The sequence below is a fragment of the Apus apus genome, chromosome 1 (assembly GCF_020740795.1).
Source record: "Apus apus isolate bApuApu2 chromosome 1, bApuApu2.pri.cur, whole genome shotgun sequence".
Classification (NCBI taxonomy): Eukaryota; Metazoa; Chordata; class Aves; order Apodiformes; family Apodidae; genus Apus; species Apus apus.
In genome coordinates this window covers 96,472,671-96,486,231 of record NC_067282.1, presented here as the reverse complement: position 1 = coordinate 96,486,231, position 13,561 = coordinate 96,472,671, and the positions used below count along the sequence as shown (strand labels likewise).

At 38.4% G+C, this 13,561-nt stretch overlaps 1 protein-coding gene across 1 annotated transcript in view; it reads right to left on the bottom strand.

Moving 5' to 3' along the window:
• Window positions 1-700: 700 nt before the first annotated feature.
• MORC3 (MORC family CW-type zinc finger 3) overlaps window positions 701-13,561 on the bottom strand; it is a 31,906-nt gene continuing 19,045 nt past the window's right edge. The window contains exons 10-17 of the mRNA XM_051627441.1: window positions 11,124-11,228; window positions 10,891-11,013; window positions 10,699-10,773; window positions 9,780-9,819; window positions 8,372-8,559; window positions 6,974-7,793; window positions 6,365-6,528; window positions 701-3,196 (exon numbers count right to left, since the gene is read on the bottom strand). Of these exons, the coding sequence (XP_051483401.1) occupies window positions 3,043-3,196; window positions 6,365-6,528; window positions 6,974-7,793; window positions 8,372-8,559; window positions 9,780-9,819; window positions 10,699-10,773; window positions 10,891-11,013; window positions 11,124-11,228 (1,669 nt within the window). The 3' untranslated portion in view covers window positions 701-3,042. The remainder of the gene's footprint in view (window positions 3,197-6,364; window positions 6,529-6,973; window positions 7,794-8,371; window positions 8,560-9,779; window positions 9,820-10,698; window positions 10,774-10,890; window positions 11,014-11,123; window positions 11,229-13,561) is intronic.

Genomic DNA, 13,561 nt, shown 5'->3' with positions numbered 1-13,561 from the left:
CTCAATCTCCAGCTGTCCCTTCCAACCCCTACCCTTCTATGCCTCTATGAATTTCCCCTTTCTTTCAAATGCAAACCTTGCCGTTTAAAATACTAATATAAAAATTACAGCCTTAGAAACTGGCATCTGTGTTTTCCTCTCCCCTGTCACCACCTCTGGCTTCACTGCTCCTTGCCACCTTCCCCCTGCCAACAGGCCAAGGAACCACTGGCTGTGTGGTTGCAGCCAAAATTTGTTCTCTGAAGACCTCGCCTGTTGTTACGCTGCCTAACGCAAGAGGTCAAAAAGCAGAACGCCTAAATATAAATAAATAAATAAATATACAGATTCTAATTTTTTTAAATTTTTAAAAAGGACTTCCAACTCAAGGGATTTTTTCCACACAAGATGAACAGGCTTGGTCAAACCGGGACAGCGCAAGTCCTTGTGCTGGATTTTAAATCCCACTTGCACAGTAGAAAGCACAGAAGTATGCCTGTATATTAGAACCAGAACTTCCTTGAAATGCAGGTAACACATGCCCTGGATTATAACAGCAGTGCTCTTCCCTTAACCAGAACATTTCCATACCAGGTGCAACCCCCTTTCCAGCTGGCTAGGGCTCAGTTAAGATGCCCACCTAGTTTGAAGGCAGACTTGGTGTGTGCAACTGAGCCAGCTTGCTCTTAAGACCCAATACTTGAAATAAGACAAATATTAGTCATCCTGCATAGTATTTATTTATAAACAAAAACATTGCATTTGATCACATACAAGTTTTGATCCTGCAAACTCAGCTTTATATAGTTTTTTATTTTTTACAAAAAATACATTTTAACAAGTAAATAAAAAGCATTTCCATTAGTCCACTGTTCTTCAAAGTGTAAATGTACAGTGTAAATTTGCATTTTTAATAGACATATGCTGTATTTTATCAGTTGTCTGTAAGAAACTCAACTACAATCTGATGAAACATAATAAATAATGATTAAGAAATGGAAAACTACACACCAATAAATGGAAAATATAAACTTTTTAAAAGTCATACAAACAGTTTTATTACAGCCACCTCTTCAAAAATCAAACATTCAATTTATCTGTTATAAAGTACAACAGTATTGCATTACCCTTATTGGAGTATTAGAAGAGACAGCATCTTAAAATTGAAATACTGTCCACAGAAGAAACTGACTGAACTACAATTAAAAGGAACATAACCTAATTAAATCAGGACAGTAGCAGTGCAAAAGCCAAAAATGTTGGCTTTATAAAAAAATACACTTTCTAGGAATGAACATATATTATTGAACGCTAATTCATGATTTTTTTATTTTTTTTTTTAATTTTTTAAAAGCAAGAACCATTTTTCCTGATCACTGTTTGGATGACAAATACCACCAGAGAATAAAAGGTGTATGTGCTATCTTTGCCACCTTTCTTTTAATTACTGACAGCTTCAAAAGAAAAACATGCAGTTGGGTGAGACTACTGTCACTGTTGTAACAGCAATTTCTATTGGTACCATTTCTTCCAGGAATTTTTTGCATGAATATTAGAGCACAGAACTAGTGGCTTAAAAATCACTGTAAAATATTTAGGGGAAGAGAAGGGGAAAAAAAAAAAAGGAAGGGGAAGGAAGGACTCCCGTATCTTGTCTATAATAAAAGGCATCTAAACTTTAAGATAACATAAACAAGTTATATTTGAGTATTTTCACCTTTAAGCTCACTCTGTAACTGTTAACAACACAGATGAGGAAACATGCCTCGTTTTCAAGGTACTTCCACTCGGCTAATTAATCAAGGATTTAGTATTGTGACCCATATGTAGTCATCATGGTACATTCTGAGATGAATCTCAGTACCCTGAGACCTCAGCCCGAAAAACTGCAAGGCAGACTACATGTTTAATACTGCAACAGTTTGGGTTTTGAGATAATATATACAAGCATTTGCATACATCACAGAACCTCTGTGTCAATCCCATTCAGGACCAGGCTTCCCTGAAAAAAAGCTTTCATGTCTGAAGCAGTAGCACTTGATGCAGAGCAGAAGTTACCCAGGACTCCTGCCCCAGCTTTGGATAGGCCACCCCAGCTTGTTCTCTCCAATGGTCCACCAGGTTGTTTCCCATTCCACCAGCTGCCTTTGACTTCAATAAAAGTAGGCAAGAGCTACATGTGAAATCTGACCACTGAAACTCTGTACTGGTACATACCTGGACCTGTCAACCAGCACTGCTGTGTTCAGATGGGAACTATAGGGTAGAACTGAAGATCCTTCTGACTGCGCCCAAGTACGGACAGGTTCTTGGATGTAGGACACAACTAAGTAGCCAGGGCAGGATACAAACAGGCATGTCGTTTCCATCACAGAAAAGGCTGAAATATCCTAGCCATATCCTACGGAGTTGCTTATGCTGCAAAACTATGTACAGATATAGTGACACAAAAAAATCCAAAAGGGAGTCAAAGATCATCAGTTAAAACCTTAAAGAATTTTTCTCCTTTTGGTAGTAAACCACAAATATTACCCATATGGCCAAAATTTTCATCTACTAGTTACATTTCTATCCCAATAATGCAACATAAAACATTGCTGCAGCAATGAAGCAATACTGTCTTATACAACAACACTACTAAATTTTGCTCTGAGAAGGAAATGAAGGTTCTGCTTTTGCATTTGTAATATGTTCCACTACTTACATTTTAGAAGAAGTAGTAATTGCAAGTATTAATGCTCAGTATGATCAAAAGTAAACAAAAAAGCTTTTGTAGAAAAGTATTAAGATTCCTAATAATAAAAATATTTGCAGATTTAATTACAAATACATTTAAAAAGCAAAATCCTTAATTAAGTACAGCAGAGCTGGTCAATATTGACCATGTTCCTTTAAGAGGAAGTGAAGGTAACCACCTATTGCATCTGTTGGGAACATCTAAACGCATAGAGTATATACACTTACTGATCAAACTATGTCAAATATATAAAGTGAAGAAGCAGTATATACATTTTTGAACCTACACAAAGGTTATAGTGGAAGATCACGTAAAATCTTAAGATATTAAGTGCTACTGATTTCATGCATTTGTTCTACAACTTGTCCTAAAATTTCATCTACTACATCAATATCATAATTCACTTGCTGCAAGTCTAGATCAGGCATGATTGTAGCTAGAAGTTGTCCGACATTCACTCGAAGAGAGCGTAGTTTCAGGCTGTAAAGAAATAATTAGATATTATTAGATTAGATTAGATTAAGTTTTACATTCAAATACACAGTACTTTATTTAACAAAGCTAGACTAATACTCTATGCTGGAAAGGCTCCAAGCATGACTTCCATAAACCAACAATAAATTGATGCAGTTAAAGCTGCATCAAGGTAATTTCAAAATCTACCAGTTTTTCAAAGCTGAGCTTCTCAAGTTTTAATTTTGAAGGTGTACATTTCCCTTAGTTTCAAACAAATACTAAGAAGTAAACTGAATTCTGCCTTTCCAAAACCAAAACAGAAGTACTTCTGAATGCTTTTATTTAAGTTACCAAATAAGCATCCTTTATCCCACACCACCTTTTTATTTCTCAAACCAGTATCAAACTCCAGTATTTTTATACATTTAGAAGCACAAACTACCACCACTTACAGGAACAAAAGAAGAGAAAAAGAAGAGAGAAGGCAAGAAAGAGTAGCTTGTCTAAAGGCTTTAAAATACAAAGAAGAAATAAGGTAAGAGTTATATATAGTGCAGGAAAAAATGCTATGCTTTCTCTTTTTGCTTTCTTTCCTGGATCCCCTCGCTCTGTCCTCTTCCTGCTCAAATTGCTTCCAAATCACCCATCCCTTCTCTTGAGTGTTTCCTTCTACCATCAGTTCCTTTATCATCTCCAGTAGCCAGTCTTCACAGTGCCATCATATGCCAACAGGACTTGTGGTAGAATTAAAGACAAGTCCTGCACATATTTGCCAGTTCTTTTAGGGAGCACAAGTCAGATGCTTTAGGAAGAAAATGAAACGCTGGAAGATAAAGAGGAGATTGAACCACAGAAAAAGTTAGATTGAAAGGGGTGTCTGGAAACCATCCAGTCTATTGTCTCCTCCCCCAGCCTTGCAACACATGTTCAGGGGCTAACTCCAATAAGGTTGGTTAGGACCTTCTTGTGTTTTGAAAATCTCCAAATACGGAGATTCCACTGTCTCCCTAGGCCTCTTTTTCAGAGTTTGACCACCTTCGCTGTGAACACTTCTGGCCTCTAATCTTTAAATGGAATTTCCCTTGCTGCAGCTTGTGCCTATTGCCTCTCATCCTATCACTGTGCTTGTAAGAGGCTGGCTTCATCTTTTCTGCAGCTTCTCATTAGGCATCAGAAAAGAGCAACAGTATTTCAAGGTAACTCACTCTTCCTAAGGCTACTTCCCTCAGTTTCCTCTTCTGTTATCAGATGCTCCAGGACCCCACCCATCTTGGTGGCCCTTTGGTAGACTTACTCCAATATGCCAGTGTCAGCTGAATACCATGGAGCCCAAAACTGGACACAGTACTCTATTTTTTGCCTCACAATGGCCAGTAGTGCTGGCTGCACTCTTGCAAATATAACCCAGTAAAGTACTCTTGCTCTCCCACCACAAGAGCGCACTGCTGACTCACATTCAACTTTTAGTCCACCAGCATCACGGGCCATCTTCTTCTGAGCTTCTTTCCTACAGTAGTCTCCAACTTGTTCAGCTGCATGGGGTATTTTCAGCACAGGTGCAGAACTTTGCAGCTGCTTTCATTGACCTTCCAGGTAGTTTCTTTCAACACTTTGTTCCAATTTGTCAAGATCCCTCAACAGCAGTCCTACCCACCAGAGTATCAATAGTTCCTTCCAATTTGATGTAATTGTGAATTTATGGGGTTAAATTTGCTCTGTCACCTAGGCCATTAATGAAGGCATTAACTATTACTAGCCTTGATATTGATCCATGAGCTCAGCAGTGTGGCCAATTTTATGACCCACCTTCTCCTTTACCTATCCAAACTGTATCTCACAAACTTCACTATCACAGAATTACAGCAGCCCACGTTAAAAGGTTTACCAAAATGTAGGTCCAAAGAGCTGGTCATCTCACTGTAGAAGTCAATGAGGCTGCAAAGACTTGATTTGCCCTCAGTAAACCCACACTGATTGTTCCTAATCACCTTGACTATCATGGGGCTGCAGGTGGCTTCCAAGAATAGCTCCATGGTCTCTTCTCAGGGACTGAGGCTACACTGATCAGTCTGTAGTTCTACCTGTCCTAAATATGGGCATTTCCAGACATCATGAATGTCAACTGCCACAATTTTTGGAAGTATTATCACAAGCCAACTCTCCATCAACTGACCACCCCCCTCTGATGCATCTCATCTGGTCCCATGGACTTGTATATGTTGAACTTGCTTAAATGGTCGCTTACTTCAGTCACCTTTTATTACAGGTAATGCTTCACTACTTAAGATTACTACTTGGCTCATGGACCTGGGCAGTAAAAAACAAGGTAAAGAATGTACTAGGTACCTCAGCAATTTATGCCTCACACAACTTGTGTCCTTCACTTAATTATTAAGCACCTGAACTACTGAACAGCAGGCTCACCTTTTTCTTAAGTTCTCCTGCTGCAGCTACTGTGCTTACAGAAGCCCCTCTAGTTGCCCTTCACAGGTCTTGTCAGTTTTAATCCCAGCTGAGCTCTGGCTTTCAGTTCTATCCTACAAGCTGAGGCAGTGTGCCTATATTCCTGCTGGACTCCTCATTCCCACTTCCATCTGGTATGTGTACTACTTCTCTGTGTTTGCTATTTCTGCTAAACAAGAGCTGCAAGCCCTCTCTTTGTAAGTTTAATCCCTCATTTAGCTCAAAGATACACTCTGGACACATTCTAGTTCCATAGAACTGGTCTGCAGCAAGAAGTTCTTACAGAAAAGGTAAGTTTCAAAACAGCAACCCAACTCTCTTCAGTAGAATGCTATTGATCCAAGAAAGAAAAATAGAATATCAAAGTGAAGTTCATCTACACAGCACAAGCTAAAGATGAACCTCTTTCCTGCCTCCTTTCTCTCTTGTTCTGCAAGTTGTGTCTAGAAATTGTATAACATTTTTGATATTTTAAGAAGTGTCAGTATGGCATTCTATTGTGCAATGGGCAACCTTGCTCACACAAATACCTAAATAAAAAAAATTAAAGAAATCACTTGATTAAAAATTGTTACTGAGTTAGGAGTCACAAGAGGCAGTAGTAAAGAATTCCAAGCATTGCCTTTTATTATACCATTATCAGACATGGCCTTCATCAAGATGTTTCAGATACAGTCAGCCAACCAAAATCATGCTTGAAATATAGTCTAGAATGAACAAAATTGATACCTTTCTCCATCAGAAAAATTTACAGAGTCTTCTACATTACTGGTGGTAGAATCATTTGCACGTGCTACTGCTTCTGGAATTGAAGCTTTTAACTGTGCGATTTCTGCTTTCAGTTCTTCACACTGACAGGCAATTTGATTTTTTTCCACTTCTAGTAGTTCAATCTGGCAAGCAAGTAAAAATAATTTTATAAATCAAGTAAAATGATCGTGGATTAGATAAAGACAGATTTAAATAGTTTAAATTTCCTAACTGTTTTTAATTACATTTTCTGTGAGATATAAGCTAGACAAACTGCTTAAAAATAGCCGTCAGTTGAACCACTTTATGTGTGCCCCCTCTAAACCTGCTCAGTCTTGTCTTGCAGACAGAGCCACTCCAGAGCCTTGCAGTCTCTCTCCAGTTTGCTTATTTCTATTCATGGAAGCAAAAAAACCAAAACCAAAACCAACAAAGCTCATAGGCAAATTTACAATTTCTTCCCCCTTTTTGGTGGCTTGATTAACTAGTTAGTAGACTGAACTATACAACACTTCATGTACAAAAAAAATTAAATAAAAATTATGTAATTGTTAATTTGAAGGATATAGCTGTTTTAAACAAACTTACCTCACTTTTGTATCTGTCTCTCTCAATGCTGCACTTGTCCAGTTGCCTGAAAACATCATCCAGTTGCACAGCAATTTCATCTACCTCGCTCTTATTTTCACCATCAGCACACTTGCTGCATTCAGTTTTTAAGTTCTGCAGGGTACTGCACTGTTCCTTTAGTTTTGCTATTTCTTCCAAGGCTCGTTCATAGAGAACAGTCACTTCTGCCAAACTCCTCTCATGACCATTTTCTCCTTCAAATGAAGGAACTGTCTCAGTTGACTGATGACACATTTCTTTTTTTACATACTTATTATTCATTTCTAAAATCCTCTGTTCCAGTGTTTCTACTTGTTTGGTTAATACTTCACATTTGTTTTGGTACATTTCTTTTTCTTTATTTAACAACTGCAGCTGATTTTTCAGTTCATTTTCAAGACTTACAGATGTCTCAGAAACACCATTAACATTGTGCTGTTCTGTTTCCATCTGTGCCCTGGGAACTTGAATTTCGGTGTCATCTTCCACCTCTTCCTTTTTAACAACTAAGTTTGGAAGCTCTGTCTGTGTTGCTGAGGTCAACTGTTCACTTTTTGGTTCTGAAGTACTTGCACTGCAAGGTTCTCTGACATCAGTGTTTTCTTTCTGTTTCTCTTGATCCAAATCAATGCATTCAGTTTTTACCACAGGAGCATCAGCATCTGCTGAAGGCTTTGGAGTACTGCTCTCCTCTAAAATAATGACATCATCATCATCATGGTTGTTGAATGTTTTGTCATTTAATCGAGGTGTCTTTAAAGACACAGGTGTCGCACAACTAGGTGTCTTCCGTTTAAGACTGAGAAGCAAAATATTAAACCAGTTATTATATTGCTCAAATACTGCCAAGTCACTTGTTTCAAACTATGTTTTGTGTTTCTGCAAGCACTATTAAAAACTACTACTCAACAGCTAGAAAGTAATGTCCCCCTGCATAGTATTTTAAGATGTGTAGCCAGAAATGCTTTCCTGTAAAAGAAGTAGCTAACATCCACACACTGAATCATTATGTTCACAGGTTATTTTGAAACTGACTCAGTATTTGCAGGAACCCCCCCACTACCTGTTCCTTAACCAACAAAAGTGAAAGAAAACATACTGCAGAGTGTGGTTAAAACACTACAATCCTTTCCTGAAGAGGCAAACCACTAAGCAATCTTCCCTGCCAGTGCAGAGTATTTTTTTCTGCATTCACTTTCACATTTCACAGGTTTTTAGGTAGCTTTAATCAGCCTGCTGCTTCCTATATTCTCAAAAGTGACATGAATTTTAGCACCTATCACTTGAAGATGGGACTACTCCCAACACCACCATTTTCATTAACAAATTATTAATTGTAGAAAGACATAGGCATCTACTTTGTATATGTTCACTAACCTGTTATCAGAATCAGAATGAGGTGAAGAAACTGATCTATTTAAAATAAGCACAGGTCTTTTGACAGAAGCATTTGATGTTTCTGGTAAAAGTGATCTTGGAACAGCTTCCTTTCCAGTCACAGCTGAGAATGTTTTGAAGTCTTTACTTGAAGAAACAGGTGTTTTTAGAAACGTTTCATTAGTGATCTATAAGATAATATTAGTTAAGAATGAAAATAAACATACATTAGTAGATTCTTCAGAACACATTCAAGCAGTTCTAACTATCTGCCAACACCTACAATTCTGACCTACATTTCTTACGTATACTGCAGGGTGCTCCTTGAACCCAGGCTTACTATTTTGCAGTAAGAAAGGCTAACTAGACTCCACATTGCAAAGCCCAGTTTTCTTACCTTAATGATCACACAATACCTCCCCCAAACCCTACTGATGTGTGTGAAGTATTTCCTTCCATGTTGGTTTAAGACATACAACATACCAGGAAGCAGCAAATTACAGACCTCTGGCAGATTTCTCAGAGGACTTTGAATGCTGTACACCAGTTGCACACTCCTCTCCATGCACAGATTTACTGCTGTCAGAAAGCAGCTTTCTGATCTTACAGTCTTTCTTTCTCTAGATACAGCTATTTTAAAGCACTGTGTAGAATCTCAGGCAAGAGCTGCTCATGGTTAATTCAGTTTGTCTAAAAAGAACAATACTTTATTTTTAGAAATTATTTTTGTACTTGGGTAAAAATAATGTCAAAAAAAATAATACCATGAAATATACAGATTAAAACAGCACATGCAAAGTATCTTCTCCAGAAATTGAGTTATTTTAGGCTAACACTTTAGTTTGAAAACAACTTAAGCTAAATCACACTTAGGAAATTTGATTCTGATTTACAATCTACACCTTCTCATCACTCAACCACGTTGATCTGCATCTGCACTTAATTTGCATTTGAGTGCCTCCTTGCAAAACTACAGCTCTAGCAAGTCTGTCCATCCCCACAACCCCCCAGCTTTATGGACATCTTTACTTTCATATCCTCATCACATCTCTCTACAACAAAACCACTTTCAACAATTAGATGTCATGGCACAAAACCAGGTATGAGTGACTTCAATCTTTCTAGTACTATTTTGTGAGAGGGACAAACTCTTTATTAGCTACTACATAGAAAGCAATGGTGTATTTTCCATCATGAGACAGCAAAGATGGGGGATTTTTTGTTTACTAATAGTGAACATAACCTGTACAACCATTAAAAAGAAAACACAATGTTGAACCAGTTAGTTTGCCAGTAGCTAAAGCAAACTAACTCAGAGCCTGGCCTATCTGATCAAACTGCATGGTACTGTTGCCCCTAAGGACAATTCTGCTACCAAAGTCCATTTCCTATCAACCTCAAGCGTTACCTGGTGGTACTCTAGTCGCTTCTTCAGTTTTTCCCTGTCTCTGCACAGCAGCAGGGAAAAAAAAAAATCATTAAGAGCTTAGATTAAGAATGTTAATTCATTATAAACACAAACCAACCTCAAAATCTAAAAGCAAACACAATATTCCTTATATCAGTTAGATACAATAAAGTTCTAATTAATATATTCTGATTTATTGAATAAAAATTTTCTGCATGGACTTAGAATCTAGTATAGCTTAATTTCAAATAAGTTCTCTCTCAGATTAAGATTTTTAAGAACTTAACTCATCCCCCTCCCCCCAGATTCCCATCTCTATAATGCTAGCCAACATTAGTTAAAATTACCCAATTCAGGTTTTTTTTATATACCTTAGCTAAGAATCGTCTTATTCTTAAATGAATGTATTGAGGCACTGGGCTGCTTCAATGTGGACCTTGAAAATAAGTTAACTAAACAAGGTCTCCTAATAGCTTGCAGCTTGATGATCTTAAAGGACTTTTCCAGCCCTGGTGATTCTGTGATCTCTAACATCACAGACTATTCTTATACTGCTTACCACTATGAAACAATGCCCCTTTTTGAAAGATGTACTAGAACACAAATTACCACATTGCTTTCCTTAGTAGTTTTTAATGAAAAGGGCTTCTCTTATTATGACTTTCTTAATTTTGATTTAGGAGAGCAAACAGGTATTAGTCAAAGAGAGAAATTTGAATGTAATGCCAACATGCCAATAACAGAGAAAAGAACAGTTCCATTCGTTGCTAGGATCAAGTCTTCATTTCAGGGCACTATTTTCTGCTGGGTATTTTCCCCAGAAGAACTGCAGTTGTACCACAGGTGAGAAAAAAAGGGCATTAGTTTTCACATTCCTTCCTAGTGCTGAGACACTTGTAAGAAAGTCTCCAGTACTCACTTTTTCTTGTAAGTTTTTTCATATGTAGGATGTATTAAATCATCATCTTCTGGTTCTTCTGGCACGTTACAATTTCTGAGTTAAGCAGGGAAGAAAAAAAGTGACAGAAAGACCTTAACATTCAGGCTTACAACCAGTGATAAAATAAGAACTAAAAGCAGTATTTAGACATTCATCAAAACCTCATTTTACCGGAATTGCGGGTCAGGGTTCAGTGAGCAGTACCACTTTTCTGGTAAATGCTCGATTCCATCTGGCAGCTTCCGCCATTTCAGACACCCATCACACTGCACCCATGTCTGATCAGGTTGTTTTCTGTGATCGAAAAAATACCAGAACTTTCACACGACAAGTTCATTCTCATGACTGAGTGTAAAACAGCAATAACACTGCGTAAAATGCTTCTATTTAGAAGCGATACTCACTGTATCTCCTCAACTGGCAAAGCTAATGGATGCTCTTCATTTTTCTTCGTTTTCATTTCGTTCCAGTAATCATTAAGCTTTTCTCCTAATGCTGCTATTGTAAGTCTACAAAGAAGAGTTTTTTAAAGACCATCTTAATTAATAAAATTGTAGCAGAGAAAGAACCTGTATAAGCTACAGTGAAAGAAGAAACATATGTATCACTCTAATATTGTATTTACACAACAGTAAGCTTTCTGCTTTTAGAAAGCTCTAGAAATTAAGAGTTGTGTGAAGTCATGCTTGTCAGCAAATAAATCACTGGAAACATGAGCTGGAGGACAGAAAAATACTGAAATGAAGACTGCTAAATTTAGAAGCACTGGGAATGTATAGTGCAAACCCTGAAGCTACCTCACCAGTTCAACCTCAATGGTAGAAGAAACAAGTACAAAACCATCTCAGTCAATCCAGTAACTAGCTGTCTATTAGGCTGACGTTTCTGTACATCCATTAACTACAGGTTCAAGACTACTCTAGATAGGTACAACAATACTACATGGAGATTGCTAATGTATGATCAGCCTATATGCTGCTAAAAGGAGTGGGCCAGTCTTTCCCTATGTTAATTTTTAGCTGGATTAGTTTCCTGATCAGGGTTTATTGCACAGCTTAGTGACCACAGGAGAGAGTGATGCAGAAGAACACCAATAAGCCCCACAGGAAAGGCAGAGGTGAGAGTGCCTCTCAGCAGCATGATGAATTTCTGTCAGACTAAAGTGGCTGGGTAGCCAGAGCCCAAAAGTCAGTCCCTCCCTGTCTGGCTTATTCCAACACCTATATCACCCCATCCCTTGAACTAACACAAATGTTTGTGCAGTTTGTGCTCTCTAGTCTGACCTAGAGAGTTTTGATCTAGATTACCTCTGAACCCAAGTAATGCATTTCAGTGCCACAAAGGTGAAGAAGCACAAGGGCAGAAATGAGAAGCAATGCACAGATGGGATCATGTTTCTCTTCCAGAGAGGGAAGGGCAGCTCAGCTTACATTGGCCATGAAAGTACAGCAACAGTTTTATGTTTCTGTTTCGGGCTGGAAAGTTACCTTTTGAAAACCTGCAGCACTCTGGAGAAAAACCTTCCAAGTGTAGTATTTCTATGCCCACAAGTGGCTTTAAAAAGAAACAAGTAAAAAGCATTCAGTGCTTACTGTGCCAGCCTGTGGGAACATAGTGTAAACCCTGTTCGACACAAATTACTACCTTAAGGCATTCCTAGTTCCTACCACTCTGCCAAGGGACCTCTTAGAGCCACCACACAGGAAAGTGGTTCCAGTCACTTCTGTATTAAAAAAAACCTAGCACAACAGCTATTTTCCAGTTTGACCATTCCCTGAACTGCTTTACCATGTGTTGTCATGAATGGCTCTGCTAGCACAATGGTGGTAAAAACATGGGAACTGCTTAAAGCTGGTAATATCACTGCAAAGATCAACACAAACTGAAGGCACCATTTAAAGATACAGGCAGATTGAACTTAGTGGCTGTAGCAGCTATCAGGCCTGCTGCTCCTCCCCCAGAAGGCTGCTCTTTCAACACCAGGAATTACCAGATTTATCTTGTTATAATCTCTCAATTGCTACAATTAACAGCTCTGTTTGTTACAGCACTCTAGGGTGGTTTCTGGGTTATCGTTATATGCAGAGCTGTGTATAAATCAGCAACTCAGGAAAGGCACTGTTCAGGTTGCCAGTGGAAGCTGAACCACAACTGGTTGAAGAACAAAACATGCAGCTTGAGAAAGGTAATGACTTCTCCTGCCAAAGTTTATCCCCTCTCTGCAAGTCAATACACTAAATTTCTAAGTCCATATTGAAAGCAAGTGTTAGGGCATATAGAAGGAAAAGTGCCTGCTCCTTTAAGGGCATATGGTCAAAGGAGCCATAAAAAAGGACAGAGATAAACCTGACTGATAAGGGAGGTAGTGATAAGAACAAACTTAGCCAGTCACACTAACTGGTAAGGATATGTAGAGTTCGAGAATGTTTATTTTTTCAGTCAGGAGGATAAGGAAAGGGAAGGATACAAACACAGAGTCATAAAACCGGACCAATTAGCATTAACAGAGATAAGAACCAGAAATAACCCTGGTCAGTCACACTAATTTACAGGCCATCAAGAAACTGCAGGGACACTGGAATTTTACAATGAATAAGGATGCAAACCTGAAGGTCCATGACATTTGGAGGGGGTCAGTGGAGCTGTAGATGAGTCAATGTGCATGGTGAAAGGGAGCAGGGAGGAACAAAGAGGGGAGCAAACAGAAAAGGGTATACACGGATCTGGTTCCATGTAAAACATCACTTGTCAGTACAGTTGTCTGGCTGAGCCCTGTGCCTGATCTCCCCCTGCTGTCCTATGTTCTTGTATCTTCTTAATATTTTCTTAACAACCTTTCTGC